Source organism: Orbicella faveolata, unplaced genomic scaffold (assembly GCF_042242905.1).
Source record: "Orbicella faveolata isolate gen_17 unplaced genomic scaffold, um_ofav_v1 contig_1, whole genome shotgun sequence".
Taxonomy (NCBI): domain Eukaryota; kingdom Metazoa; phylum Cnidaria; class Anthozoa; order Scleractinia; family Merulinidae; genus Orbicella; species Orbicella faveolata.
In genome coordinates, this window is record NW_028301536.1 from 4,957,325 (window position 1) to 4,972,545 (window position 15,221).

The 15,221-nt window shown below is 39.1% G+C and overlaps 3 protein-coding genes across 4 annotated transcripts; 2 read left to right on the forward strand and 1 right to left on the reverse strand.

Moving 5' to 3' along the window:
• Positions 1–19: 19 nt before the first annotated feature.
• Positions 20–3,056, forward strand: LOC110064325 (uncharacterized). The gene is made up of 2 exons (XM_020771369.2): positions 20–172; positions 1,372–3,056. Exons 1-2 carry the CDS (start codon positions 80–82, stop codon positions 2,122–2,124), a joined length of 846 nt encoding a protein of 281 aa, XP_020627028.1. The 5' UTR covers positions 20–79; the 3' UTR covers positions 2,125–3,056.
• A 227-nt stretch (positions 3,057–3,283) lies between these two features.
• On the reverse strand, positions 3,284–12,058 carry LOC110064334 (ADP-ribosylation factor 4). Its single transcript, XM_020771381.2, has 6 exons — positions 11,895–12,058; positions 10,204–10,284; positions 9,316–9,425; positions 6,209–6,280; positions 5,681–5,806; positions 3,284–4,738 (listed from the first exon to the last, which is right to left on the reverse strand). The coding sequence occupies exons 1-6, from the start codon at positions 11,959–11,961 to the stop codon at positions 4,655–4,657; spliced, it is 540 nt and encodes a 179-aa protein (XP_020627040.1). The 5' UTR covers positions 11,962–12,058; the 3' UTR covers positions 3,284–4,654.
• A 39-nt stretch (positions 12,059–12,097) lies between these two features.
• On the forward strand, positions 12,098–15,079 carry LOC149117796 (uncharacterized). Of its 2 annotated transcripts, XM_089286222.1 has the most exons (3): positions 12,098–12,676; positions 13,049–13,126; positions 13,352–15,079. In XM_089286222.1, exons 1-3 carry the CDS (start codon positions 12,460–12,462, stop codon positions 13,387–13,389), a joined length of 333 nt encoding a protein of 110 aa, XP_089142348.1. In that variant the 5' UTR covers positions 12,098–12,459; the 3' UTR covers positions 13,390–15,079. The 2 variants fall into 2 exon arrangements, with proteins under 2 accessions (XP_089142348.1, XP_089142343.1); XM_089286217.1 differs by lacking the exon at positions 13,049–13,126 and having other exon boundaries at positions 12,098–12,698.
• The last annotated feature ends 142 nt before the right edge of the window (positions 15,080–15,221 follow it).

The following is a 15,221-nucleotide window of genomic DNA, read 5'->3' on the forward strand; positions in this document are numbered from 1 at the left end:
ATTTGCATTTCTCTTAGACCATTCTTTTGTTCAGTTGGTATCTTGTTGTTGACGTCTGAGGACCTTCGTCAGAGTAAGTATGGGCCGTTGCTGTAAGGCCCTCGGCGAGGAATGTAGCATTAGGAAGCTTGGATTACGATATCACGACTCCAGGGCCTTTACCGATGCCCCGGTAAGTGTGTTGTTAACCGCTAGTCCTGTTATAAGCCATGCCGATAAGTGAAATACTTTCACGCGCCAAACAGATGAGTTTTCACAACACGCTGAAGCATTGCGGAATCTTAAGGCACGAATTCGAATTATAACAGTAATTTCTCTCTGCCCTAGTTCGGGAACGTGTTATCTGTATAGCTTAAATCGCAAGTTATACAAGTCTGCGTTCTGTTGGTAGAAATGTTTCTTCTCTTCGAATACCATTTAAATCAACATTTAAATTATATTCCTCTGCTTATTAATTAACCGCCTAAATTTCGTTGCAGGAAGGAAGTGAGCTTTAAAAGTTATATTTTAATTTTCAACTGAGCAGGCCAGACCCCAGCTAAGAATAGAACTAGAGACTTGTCTCCGAACGATGGTAGATGTGAATAAAAATGAACTTGTTTTCGTTGTTTCGTGGTAAGCATATCAAAGGTTGCCTCTTAGACAGGTCGGAGGATTTGCATACATAATAATAATTATGACTAGAATTTTTAATTACGCCTTTAAAAAAGTCAGCAAAAGAGTTAGTGGCTCAATAAAACTGCAATGATTTGACAGAGGCTTTTCGGCAAACTTTTGTTTTTCAGAAGCGAAATGAGAACAACAGCGCAACAGATTGATCAAAGTTTTCAACTTTTTGACTATAAAAAGCGCGCTAATCATATTCAGTTATATCGTTTACTCGATGGTTGGATGGTTATGAAGAATAAATCTTTTATGTTTCATTTAAGCCTTCAAGTAAACGACTTGTTGTTTTAAAAAGGACCGAAGACAGCGAAAGGTTTATTTGCTTAGCTTATAAGCTTCGCGAAGATTCGAGAATCAACGACTGAAGTTTCCAATCATGCTTTAGTACATGTATATATAGCTGCGTCGACAAAATGAAAAAAAGAACTTTTTTTGAGTGTTTTTTTCATCATCCAAAATTATGGCCGGTTTAACCGTATCATAACAAACACCATTCTGTAGTATTTGTGATGAAGAACGTTAGCTGTGTAATTTGCAAAGTATTTACTTATTTTTTTAAGTTGATTATACTAAGAAATGCTTCAATATTGAGTTGTATCGATGTCCCGTAATCTGGTCTGCTTCAATAACCACCCCTGTTGCACTGTGAACAAGTGAGGCGGTCTTTCCACAACATCTTATTCTATTTTTTTCTTGTCAATACAGGGCCTGCCACGACCACTGTTCGCTTTCCTTCGCTTATTTTACGCTGCACTATCCATTGGTCACCTGGTTTGGATTGGCTTAGATCAACCGACAGGGGGCTGGATCATTCACTTGGGAAACTGGAGCCTAGCGGTGACCGCGTTGTATTTTCTGGTTGGCTCGCTGACCGCATTCCATCGCTCGATGTGCGGATCCAAAGAGAGTGACCAGTATGACAGAATCACCCAAGATAGCAGTGACCCGTTGAATTCCAATTCCTGCGCTTTAAAACCAGACGAGAACGACGACAGCCTACCTCCAACTACAAACCATCTCTCTTGGCACCACGAGGTCCTGTGGGTGTTACACACCCTCGCCGCAGACAGCTCCTTCGTCTGTATGATCGCTTACTTTGCGTTATTCTTTAAAGTGCGTTACACCTTTCTTGGGATCCTGGACGTTCCAAAGCATGTCCTTCATCTTGTTCTCATGATTGTGGACACACTGGCCAGTCACATCCCCGTGAGGCTTTTTCACGTCATGTACGCCTACATGTTCGGTGCCGCGTACGTTGTTTTCACCATAGTGTTTATTTTAACGGAAGTGAAGATTGATCTCAATTTAAATCCAGTATTTTACCCCTCGCTGGAGTCTGGTGACGAGCCGCTCATTTACACAGCTTACCTATCGATATTCTTGATTGTTGGTTTTCCTGTGGCACAATTATTTTTCTTTCTTCTACACAAATTCAGATCTTGGCTTATTTCAAGGTGATTTGGGAATCATTTATGAAATAAACTCAAAGTAAAAAAACGCAGCGTGTGGAATTCGTTAAGGAAACTCAGTTTGAGGCTTTGTTAATACAATTGTAAATAAAACGTTCTAACTTTAAAACGTTGGGTGAACAAAACTAATGTATGGCTCCTGGAGAAACGTTTTCTACAGCATGGGCTCATAACGCTCGAAATATTTATTTCAGCTAACGGTTCATTCACCATTACAGTGTTTTTCAACGAAGTCTTGTAAAACCAAAAGCAAAATAATTATCCCTGGCCAATCTCAAAGGTCACACGGAGATATCCCACTGGACCAATCAAAAAATCGAAGTTAATACAAGTAGTCGACGTAAAGCGCGGGAAAACATGTCCGCGCCACTAACGATTGCTTTCTCTTTTACTTCTGATTGGTTGAGAAAGTGGCGCGTTTTTGTTTTTTCTTTTTTTTCAGTAAGCTTAGTAGAGCGGTTTTCAATGAAATGTCGAAAGTAATCAATTACTTTGGTCTTAGTTTTGGTTTTACCACGGTTTGTGATTGGCTGAGTAGTGTATAATAAATTGGCAATTGAAAACAATTGTAGTAAATGCGAATTACTTTTGACACTCAGTGAAAATCGTCTTTTTAATAACTATATAACAAAATAGTCTAAATGAGGTCTCAAGGTACGTGACATTAGTCAAAGTAGTTTATAAAGCCATGTGCTCTCTGAACTAAAAAACGTTGAGTTTGAACTAGTTTGTAGTCGAGCTCTTCACACCTGTTTAACCTAACATTTAAAGTTTTGGTATAAAGTAATTATGAGTGGGATATCAGACAATTACAGAATTATAACTGTCAATACTGGTAGGTGTTTGTATGCGTTTTGTTTGCATAGTGATAAAGTCAATTTTCAACGGATACAAAAAAAAAAAAAAAAAAAAAAAAAAGAAGAGATCTGTGTAAAGGTGCAAAATGTTTATGGATAAAGACGGGCTTATCTTGCTCCAAAAGGTGCAGGCCCTTTTAGTCACACTTTGGAACATAAAAAGGGGGACTGGACCCCCTTCCCCACGAAACCCTTCCCCGAGATAAGACATTGGTCTCACTGTCGTCTACCACCTCCTCCTCCCCAACCCACCCTTCAATTGAGTGAATGATCATAACGATGCCACCAAGATGAAGTTGTCTCTTTTTATTTATATATCTTTAAACGCTTTTCCACAAACATCATACTGACTTGAGTAAGGATTCTTCTAAACGCTTCACTTAAATTACTACAATAGTTACAAACAGGCTAACAATAAGAATTTGTAAACGAATCAAAATGCACTACTGAGGTGGGATTAGTTTCATGTTGAAAACTGAAGCATTTTATTTTTCGCTTGAATACATTTTTCAGTTAAAGGTTTCCCAGAAAAACTAATCAAACACTGTAATTTCCTCCTTGAAGAATCAAACCTAACAATTCTCGAATGAGATTGGCTGATAACACACTCGATGTCTTCATTGAAATGGAGCGTGAACACCCATAAGGGTTTCGTCTTGTGATTGAATAATTTCACACTCAAACGAATTTTTGTCCTTTGTTCTGATGGGAGATTTTCAGTTGCTTTGCCTACACTTCTTCAAATTTTGTGACAGATATGATTAATCGGTAACCGGATTTTGTCCTCCAATTCAACCTTTTGCCAACAGCTTTAACAAGACTAAGCCGAGTTGTTCAGTAACCGATTTTCCACTAATCCACAAGAAAACGCTAACCAACGTTTCAATTTCTCTTGTATAAAAGGATTTCTTTTAATGCTAATGCTCTGTGGAGTTTGAAATTCGTTGCCATCTGGTGAACTGTAGTAAAATAAACATTATTTTAACTGAAAAGTCTCAAAAGTTCTTAAACCGCGATAGAAGTAAATTAATTACCTTGATCGTGGTTTTCAGTTGGAGTACGATTTCAAACCAATTTGTCCAGTTACCATCAAAATAAATTTGTATAAGCAAGCCTACATTACTGATAAACCGCAAAAAATATATATCTAACCTTAAAGGTCCCTTACTTGATAGCAATGCAAATACAGAGCTCTTTTGATAATTCTAATTTCACAAGTGCCTACAACAAACACGTTACTCTCACAGTACGGACACTGGAGCCGCAACACATAACATTTCTTTGTCTATATATTTTTTGGTGACTATAAAATGAAGCCTTTTTATATCTTATGTAAAAGATCAGGATGTACGATGGCTAATCCTTTACATAATATGAAAAGTCCTCATTCTAGTGCCACAAAAAAAGTAACAAAAAAGTTTCAAGTGTTCATGGCTCGAGTGTCCTCACAGTCAACTTGTTCAGAATTGTACAGAACCAACAAGAAGTCCACAATCTACTATGTGAGGTTGTTAAGTTACAAACCACAAGTAAATGACAGTTGACTGACTTGATCGCTTATAAATACCTTGACCCATTAGAAACTGATCTTGAAATGTCAAACAAAATTAGCTGTTTACAATATTTAATGTATAAAAACTCTACGTTTCCAACTCAGCAAGGTCACTTGGAAAGTTCATTTGAGAGCCAATCGAGTCCTTCGTACAGGCCGGTTCCCTCAGTGGCGCATGCTGCTTGCACATACCACTAATGAGAAAATAAAAGGGAAAATATTAAAACAAATTCGCAACCTTTAAGCTAGTCAATGAGTAAGCTCAACAGTGTAAAAGTCATTTCCTGTGATTGGTTACTTTTCACGCTGTGGAAGTCACATGAACATCATGTTGTCCTAATTTATTATAATTATTATTACATTTATTAATTCATGTACATACACGGGATTCATGCTGGTTCCTTTCTCATAGAACATGTGCAAAACATTTGTAGATGAAATAGAACTCCTAAAAATGATTGTTCGTTTTCCTGTTGGGCCTTTCCAAAGGGACTTTGGGTCCTAATTACGGTTTTGTATCATTTTCAAAGCCTTTCATGTTTCTTTGACCATGCCAAATTCTGTGGCTCAATAAAAATGGCAAGTTCTTCTGGGAAACTTTAAACATTCATCATGAACTGAAATAACTTCCCAAATACAATTCCGGAAATGTTTTTGCACATGAAAAACAACTACAAATCTCTCTACCGAAACATGACCATGTAACAGCCACATCTTATGCTGTAGGCAGAGACAAATGTACACCAGAGAATGGACTATATCAGACATAAAACCTGTGGAGGCATGGTCATCTCTTGATTAATGTGCTTGAGTCTGGATCGGGCGGTCAGGGTTGGAGGCCTGGTTGGGGACATTGTTGCAGTCTTAGGCAAGACACTTTACTCTTACAGTGCCTCTCTCCACCCAGGTGTATAAATGGGTACCCAAATAGTTAGTGCTGGGGGGTAAACCTGTGAGGGACTAGCATCCCATCTAGGTATGGGATAAAAATAATCCTAGTTGTATCATGCAACAGAAACTGCCGACAGCCACCAGCATGCTGGGCCACCTGGCCTTGTATGCAGACTTTATCAGATATAAAACCCATTCATGGATTCAGGCTACGAACCCTGTGATCCAAATCTAGCATTTCTCACCTTTCTGCTTTTAATGTTGTGAAGTCCTAATTTGTCTGTTAATTCGCTGACTGACATGGCATTTGGTAAATCCTGCTTGTTTGCAAACACCAGTAGATAAGCGTCACTCAGTTCCTCTTCTTGAAGCTGTAAGTTGCAAATTAGCATTTTGTAATATTGTTTAATGAAACTTCCTTAGACATCGTGGGAAACATGATACATGGGAAAATACAGAATACACGTGTGAACAAACAACTTGTGTTACAAAATCCACGAAAAAAAATTTTACAGACAAAAATTATTTGCAGGCTTGCATTATGTAATTGTTAGGGAAATCATCAAGATCCATGAATAATTAGGGTTAAGAGACAAAGGATTTCATTTTAACCTGAATTTCATTTTGACCTACAACATGTATGTGCATTTAATATGCGGGTACGGCCATCCACATATGTGTTTATACAAAAAAATGTGCATATCAATTGAGTGTATGCACAGTTTGCTTTCAGATGTCAAAGCTTCTTCTGAATAACTGGCAACATGACTTACCATTTTGTGCAGTTCATCGTTGGCTTCTCTTATTCTTTCCTTATCATTACTGTCAACAACAAATATCAAACCCTAGGAGACAGATAAAAAACAGTGATAAACAAAACAGCAACATAAACATCAAACACATGTGCGCAAAACTAAAATCAAAACTGTTAGCATTGGTGTGATCACATCAATATGCTAGAAATGTAATTGAGGATTGATTTTATATGATTGATTATGCCAGGATATACACACGTTAATTTTATGCCTTACAATGTACACAGTACCCTGTGAAATAAAGATTCCCTTCTCTTTCTAGTCAAGTAGAGACGAGAGAGAACCTCTGCTCATACCTGCCAGATCCTTTGATGGGCGGCCATCAAAAATCAGGCAAATAACGAATTTATATACTGGTTTTCAACAAGTTTTTAAAATATATACCATAGAATTCTGAAAGCAATGGGGGCTGTTACTTTCGGATTTAGCAGGCAAAAGGGTAGCCGTTACTTTCGGGTAGCCCTTACTTATGGGTAGCCCTAACTTTCAGATGGTTAAAATACGTTTGTATGGTAAGTAAACAGTCGCTTCAGACAAAGCAGACACATAACACATGAATTTAAAAGTTCCATTTATGTATGTTCTTAACTACCCACATAAACAAAGCAGACTGTATAAACAAAAAAAGGCCCTAAACGTTGGAACTGTAGGGCAAAAGTGTAATGGTCGCAATATACATGTATCACAGTACATCTGATTACGTTACAGTACATCATTTGACTCTGCTGCTAGACAAATACAGCTCATAAATAATAGTTTCAAGAAAACTTCAGTTTGAAATAAAATCACAAATAACTCTTTAAGTCAGTGTTCAGTCTTGTAGTCAGGATGTTCCATCTACATTGCACTTGAGAGCAGAGACTTTCTCTTTAGTGACTTCTTCAAAGGGCCGTTACTTTTGGGTGGGCCATTATTTTTGGGGGGACTGTTACTGTCGGAATTCTATGGTACATGACAAATACAGTACCGCTCAAAAGTAAGTTACCACCTTCTCGCGAGACGAGAATCTCGTCTCGAGAGACGCGACTCTCGTCTCGAGAGACGAGACTTTCGTCTCGCGAGACGAGAGTCTCGTCTCGCGAGAGCTTTAAAAAACTGTAAGTACGGTTGCCTGAACTTCTCGCGAGATTTTAATAGCCTATTGTGAAGCAAACAATGCAGCAACAACACAGCGAAACTTTGCGCGATCTGACGAAGCTTCGCTTGCGAGCGCCGGCGCCGGATTTCCCATGTTTACCACGTTCATAAAAGATGTAACTCCAGAAATTTTCAACCCACATGGTTTGAGAATGGTATCTGTGAATATATACGCCGCAAATTTTTCAGTTTTCAATCGAAAACATATCGTTCATGACTTCCATGGTGTCCAGACCTGTACGCTGAAATTGCTTCTTTTGCTGGTCGATCCCAGTGGCTTCTTTCGCCAAACTAGCGCTGCGATTTATGAAATCATTAACGTCACTTCAGTAGAAAGGTGCTGTATACATGAAAGACAGGTTAACAGTGACATGTTTAAAAGCAAACACGGACCGTTCAGGACCATTCTTGGCCTTCGAGCGGTTCACAATTTTCATAACCGTGTTTCGATCGCTGATCGACGCGCGTTGCTAACTTTGCAGTTAAGCGAGTTCTGTGACACAGCTTATCTCGCAGCATTTGCTATTAAAAACTCCTATAAAGCCATTTCATTTTTTAAACGTTTCTCTTTGTTTGTAGGGTTCTCCGAAAGCCTTTTATCGATCGATGTACATGTAGGCGAGTTCAACATCAACACAACTAATTTGACCAAAGGATCGCAATCTTTCCATCAATCGCTCAACAGACTTTGTCTCTCTTGGTGAGCGCGTTTAACAAGGAAATTAGGATCAACATAACTTTCAGTATTCAAACTGACGTCTTCTGCGTTCCATTTCACGTTCCAATTCTTTGAACACTTCTACCACGTGCGATTGTTATTTTAGCAAAGGACGCGTGCATAAAGTCAAAGTCACGTTTTCGATTTGTTATGTAATCAAAAATTCACTTCCTTTCTCGCTGTCAGACGAAACATGTACAGATTTACCGAAGTTCTCTTTCCGGTGGTTAATATTTCGATTTTTATGACTGATTACATTCAATTTTATGGATGAAAACAACGGTTTTACGATTCAAAAGCGAGTTCAAAGGACATGTACACTTATGCAAATTCACTGCGTTACGGACTAAAAATAATCCGTAAACTATTGACACTTTACTCATCGATTGCTCAAGCACTTTCACCAACGTCTTGATTTGAGAATAAAAAGCAATGTTTCCATTCACTTTCTTCATTTGCGATGATAGTATTGGGTCTTACGAAGCAAGTTTCCACTTAAAAGCTGTCGTTCATATTTACGCAAAGTCAACACGCTGCAATGAAATAATTAAAGCGACCGCCGAACTCGAGTTTCGGCGAACGTCTTTGCCGTTCGTTTTTCATCACTTTCATTTAAGTTTTTCGCTTGTAAGTTAAAGTTGGCTCCCTTGAAGTGGCGTGTGAAACAAGAGCCTGCAAAACCAGATGCTCTCGCGGGGTAAACTTCACCGCGTCGCGAGAATTTAATCGTTTTCTCGCAAGCTAATTGCTTGTAATTCATTCCAAAATATACGCTTGAATGGTTCTCGCGAGACGAGAGTCTCGTCTCTCGAGACGAGAGTCTCGTCTCGCGAGACGAGAGTCTCGTCTCGCGAGAAACGAGACGAGAGGTGGTAACTTACTTTTGAGCGGTACTGTAGGGCTCAAAACATATTGGACTACACGTAACTTTCCTGCTCAGTTCTTTGTAGAATGAAATTCTGTAGTTTTTGTGATTAACAAAAAAACAGGGATTTGGACAATTTGTTGTGAAATGAAAATAGCTGTACATAACATTTTGTATGACAAAGCACAGCATGTGATGTGCAGGTCATGTAGTTTGTACATACACAATCGGGAATTGAGCAGCTGTAAGCAGAGGTTCTTAAGCCTTTCATCTCTCTCTGAACAGAAAGAGAAGGGAACTGTCTTGCAGGGTGGACTTGTAATTGCAAGAGAACAAAACATTCACCTGTGTGTTTGTGAAGTAGTGTCTCCACAGTGGTCGAATTTTGTCCTGGCCACCAACATCCCAAACAGTAAACGAGATATTCTTGTACTCCACTGTCTCAACATTGAAGCCTGGTAAAAAGGGTAAAATAGATGGAATTTTCTTAAAATACGGTATAAGTGAGTAGTGGCCCACTATACGACAATCTGTCTTTTATTATAACAGAGGGAAGAGAAAATATTAACACTGAACCACAGAATCATGTAAGTTTGGAAATCCAAATGTTTTACTATTGGCACTGCGCAACACATTAGATTCATCTGACTTACATGTATACAATTCTTTGTACAATACAGTTATTCAAACGTCTGTATTTTCATATGGGCCAAAGATTACAACACACACAATAACTTATCAGAAATTCCAGCAAGGTGGGGGGATGGTGAATGGGCTCAAATACCAAAATTTTGATAAGAAAGTACAGTATAGAGGTGGATGGGAGGTTAACCCAATGAACCTTCAGTGGGGAGATGTATAGATACACTATCGGTGTACATATGACATTTGCAGACTGCAGACCGCAGACCGCAGAATGTTTGTTGTTTTAACTCATTGCATTCTCATGTATTCCCATTTCCATTATCCAGAGTTAACCATAAAAAGGATAACCTGAGCACTATTCAGGCTAACCTGGGTGACATTCTGGCTAACCAGCTATTTTGGCCCAAATGTAGTCTGCAGTCTGCCTTCTGCAAATGTCATACACCGATAAACTATGCATATGTACTTCTGTACTTTCTGTTCTTTCGATACATACATGTACTACTAAAACAAAATACATGACTGTTCATGTGTGTGCGTTGTTTCTTTGCTCTCGTTGATCTAAGTTATCTAAAGTATGGTACTTACCAATGGTAGGAATAGTAGTGACTATTTCTCCAAGTTTAAGTTTGTATAAAATGGTGGTTTTCCCAGCAGCATCAAGGCCAACTGTCAAATGCAAAAGGCAAAGTCTAATCAGTTACACATACCACTACATTGGGATTAAGGTGATTCCTCAGAATTGCACTGTGCATCCCGCACAATTTACGCCTCATTAGTGCATGCGCATGTGCCAGTGTGTGCGCGTACAAAACATAGGGATTTCCCTTAGGCTAAGCTCGACAGCGAAATAAATGCTCGTTTTTTCTTAAATAAGCATGGTGATTCCCACATTTAAATGCATGAATTGAAATTACACAAGGTTATCTACAATATATCTTGATTTGAAGAATAGTTTGAAATTCTGTTTAAAACTATATTGATTTTAATCCTGTAAAGAACAAGTCTATAGGTAGTGCTGGGTATGTGCACACACAGAGAATTCTTAAGTTTGTAGTAGAATCATAACTCCTGTCTAACTAACATGGTTGAAATTGTAAGTTCAGGGTCTATTTTGTTTAACTTCTCTAATAAATGTAATCCAATGAGTGCTTTTCTTAGAATTTCTAGTGCCCCTTTCTGCTAACTAAGGTTAATTATTATATGGCTAGCTCCATGAGCGGGCAAGATGAATTAAATCATGCGCTGTGATTGGCTACCAGAGCAGGCAAGATGGAGCTATCTTGCCCGCTGGGGACTACCTGCCATGTCCTGCAAGAAAAATTTCCCCGAAAAGCCAAAAAAAAAAAAAATCATTTATTGACCAAGCTTGTTTGGTCAAGATGGCTTGATATTGGCCTCATTCTTTTTTTTGCGAGTTTATGGACCTCGAGTCCATCTCGGTCCATAAACACGTAAAAAAAGAACTTGGCCAATATCTAGCCATCTTGACCTCACACTTGGTCAATAACCCAAAGGTAATGACAACCTCATCGGTCGTAAAGTTGCTATAAAGGCCATCCATGTTGTGCAAAAATGAGCACGGTGACCCCTATATTTTAATGCATTTTCTGATATACATAATATAATTACCAAGTAGATGAAGTTTGAGAATTTGTTAATCCTAGCCTATATCCTATATCTCTTTATGCCACAAGGCACATAAGGCTTTGACATTCTCTTTCCAATTTGTTAATATTCTCTCTTTATTAAGTGGAATCACCTTAAATAACGCTAAAAAAAGGCCGGGTATTCGCCAGTTACACCTGTGCCAAAAACTACACTGTACACAAATTAAAGATACTACCATAAGCATTGAGGTTTACACTAGCCCTACATCCTCTGATTAGTGATAATTAAAGAAGTTGCCATTCTTGCTATGACAAATTTATAGACAAATTCATTGATTCTGAAATAATTACTTAAGCTTAAGTCTACATAATGCAGACTGTATTCAATCATACCTATTGACTGAAAGTAAGCTTTCACAATGTGTAATTGTAAATAAAAAAGACACCACAGTTATGAACTTAAGAGAGATACACCTATCTGTCGACTCAACCGATTTTGCTACAAGTAGACAATCACACAGTCTAGAATACAGGCAAAAATAAAGTTAATTGCGTGGCTATATTGCCTTAGTGCATTTGAGGAACTCTTTCGATTGAGATTCCACTGGACTACAACAAAATTATACGGTGAAAGATGAAGGTTTTACGAGCAATTTAGAGCAATCTTACCCATCAATATCCTCATATTTGTCTTGCCAAAGAGCCGGTTGAACAAACTTGATATAGTGAGTCCCATGGTCGTGTAAAAATCGGCAAAAGATCACGGCAAAGACCTTTTTATTTTCGCGTGGAATCAATGACAAGAACTAGGCCACGTCAAGAGTTGTTGTGCGCTTGCGTAACCCAGAGAATTTCCGCTGATACCCAGGACTCCGGCGTATAAATCCAAGATGGCGGCCAGGCGCAAGCTGAGCTGCGTAGTTTGCTCTATCCACCTAATCGAGCCTATGAAGACCATGTATAATTTTATCAGAAAGACTAACCACAGGGTGCATGGTTTTAAATTGGCTCCTACGACTTACAACGAATCAAACTGGTCCGAATTGAAGGGGCAAGTGTGCAAGACTTACCAAGACTTGTCTCGCTGCCGTTCGCATTGCCTAGTCCCTGTGCAACACGATCTTCTCCTCAAATGAAGTATTATCATCATTTGTCATATACGTGCAAATTAAGTATAATCCTTCATTGCAAATGACCGTGATGTCCAAAGTAGACTGGATTCTCCATTTACTAAATGGCGGACGAAGACGCCGCGAGTTTGGATGAGCTCATTGAACAAGCAGAAGCCCTTTTTGAACAGGAGAAGCCACGGAAAAGGAAAGCAGGAGAATCCGAGTTCGAGTTTTATCGAGATTCGGTCTCTGGGCATCGAATAAACACGTACAAATATCGTCCGCGTTCTCGAAAGCCATCAGAGTTTTCAAAATCAGCGACTTACAGCAGTTTTGAAGGTTTGGTTGTCTTTTTGTATCGGTAGGCTTTAATTTTGTACATTCTTCGGCTCTTTTTTAGCATATTAGTGAGGTAAAAAGCATTAAGCTTTATTCGAGCATTTTAGTGGCGGTTTCGCTCTAAAATTAAGAACTTATTAAGCATAATTATTTTTTTCAAAAAAGATTAAGCTAGATTGTAAAATACTGGGCCAATCATTTGCATCTCATTCAATTTGAATGGTTCTTTTTGTTTCTACATGCTTCGTTCTTAGAAGAGAGTCAAATACATGTATCAAGTCGTCGTTATTAAACGCATGATATGAGCTTAAATAAACTATATCCTCTTAGAATATTTATCATTAGCGCTTCCCTTCATTTTGATGAACCGAGGGCCCTCTTTTGATGCAAGTTTAAGCGATGAAGAAACTGTTGAGTTTTCTGAGGAAGGCACCAGTAATAGTGCACAAGGTGGGTTGAAGGATTATACTTCATTTGTACGTATATGACAAATGATGATTATACTTCATTTGAGGAGGAGATCGTGTTGCCCCGTGAACACGTCACTTGTAAGGACTAATTTACGACATTTTGGTCGGAGTGTTAAGGAATTCATTAAAAACATAATATATAGGAGCAGTTTGAAACTGGTTTGAGTCAAACAAGTTTCCCATTTTCTTTTTTTTATTTATTTAGAAAAGGAAACAAATGGGGAAAACGTGGGAAAAAGTTGATGCATCAACGAATTCAAGATGGCGGCGGTGGATGGGTGGAACGCAGAAGAATATGGGTGGAACGCAGAAGAATATGGGTGGAAAAAGTCGACAATTTGAATGGAATTACAGCTGTGCATACAGCGTTTTCAAGCTTTGCCAGCCGTTTTGATCTCAGTAGAGGAAGAGGAGGAATTTTTCCACACTGCTTTAACACAAGACAAAATCAAAGCTATGTTGCATTATATACGTGATTGGTTGAATTTCTGGAGAAAAAAACCATTGTTAACTGACCGTAGACCATGTCCAAAGAGCGGGGTTCCATTGTATAAAGAAATCAATGGCGCATACGACTACAATTTCAAAGCCAAGCAAATGAAGTGTAGCAGTCAAGACGTGAACTTTTTGCGTTAAAATTTAAATCTATTTATGGACTTTTTAAAATGCAGAAATCTATCCACTACAACGTTTATGGTTCTGTCAATTCGAAGCCTGCCCATCCCGCCCGGGTATTGGACGGGCATTTGACATTTTCTTTTCATAAGGTGGCAAATGCCCCACCGTGGAGAAGCTGGTCCATACAAAATCCCCTCGGCGGGGCCGTGAGAACAATGCAAATACCCCATATTAAAAGTTAAAGTTCAACTCTTGACATTGCCGTGTACTCATGGCCGCTAACGTGAAAATGCATCCTCGGTTAATTGGTATTGTAATCTTGTTATAGTTTGATTATGACTGTTACTGAAATTGATTCGAACATGGTCAAGAGTCAGGCCTGGTCTGCAAACGGATCTCCACAAAGACAAAGGCAGCGTCGATCCACACCACCGGCGGAGAAATTTGAAAACGCAGCTTTATTTCTACGGTTTACGTACGCCCACTGCCGCTCTAATCCGTCACGAAAACAAAGCTTATCGAAAACGCTTTTCAAACCGAAGGAATTTGAAAACGCCGCGCAGTTTGCGTTTTCGTGTGGACGGAAAACATTTTGAAAAAGGAGCTTTTTGAAAAGGATGGAGTCACGATTATCATTTGATTTCCCTATCCAAGTTTTTCTCAAACACAAATCCAAAATAATTAACTGGTGATTGTTATACGTTTTTAAATTCCTCTGGCGTAGTGTGGGTGGAAAACATTTGGTGCATTTTCAGAGTGAAACCACCGTTTTCAAATTCCTCCGGCGTAGTACTGTGGACGGGACCAAAAACAAACTTGCAAAGACGATCCTTGCAAAGAAAACTCATTGAAAGGCCTATCCCTGTGTGTTTTATGTAATAAGCTTATGTTTTTATATGATCGTTGTCTATGGAGTTCGCCATCGCTTCTCGACTCAATTTTCTCGTACGAGGTTGCCGGTATGGGGGTGGCAGGGCACTGACGAGCTAGCTTTGAGTGGATTATGTCAGAAAGATAATTTACAACTAAGTTCTTTACGTGGGGTTAATTTCTCTGATGTTTAATAAAGCAGGCTTCCGTTTTCACAAAGCACTGATGTATAATTCTTTTTTTTTTTTTCTTTTTGACTAAATTGTCAAATGTCCCACCTCCGGGCAGCCTTTAGCGAGCAAATGCCCTATGAAGGGGACCGACAAGCTGTCAAATGCGTGTGCATTGCCCGGGAGTATGGGGGTATGGACGGGCTTGGAATCGACAGAGCCGTCATATGCACAATCTTTTACACTGTCCACAGCCTCTCTACTTTTCAATGCACGCGAAAAAAAAAAAAAAAAAAAGCCAGCGAGGCGAGCGCGAAGCACGCGGGGTGGGGGTGGGGAGGTGAGCAAGTCTCCCGTTTTACGCTGGCGTTCAGTCAGTCGCGCGATTTTCTCCGCGCGTTCAACGATCGAATGAGA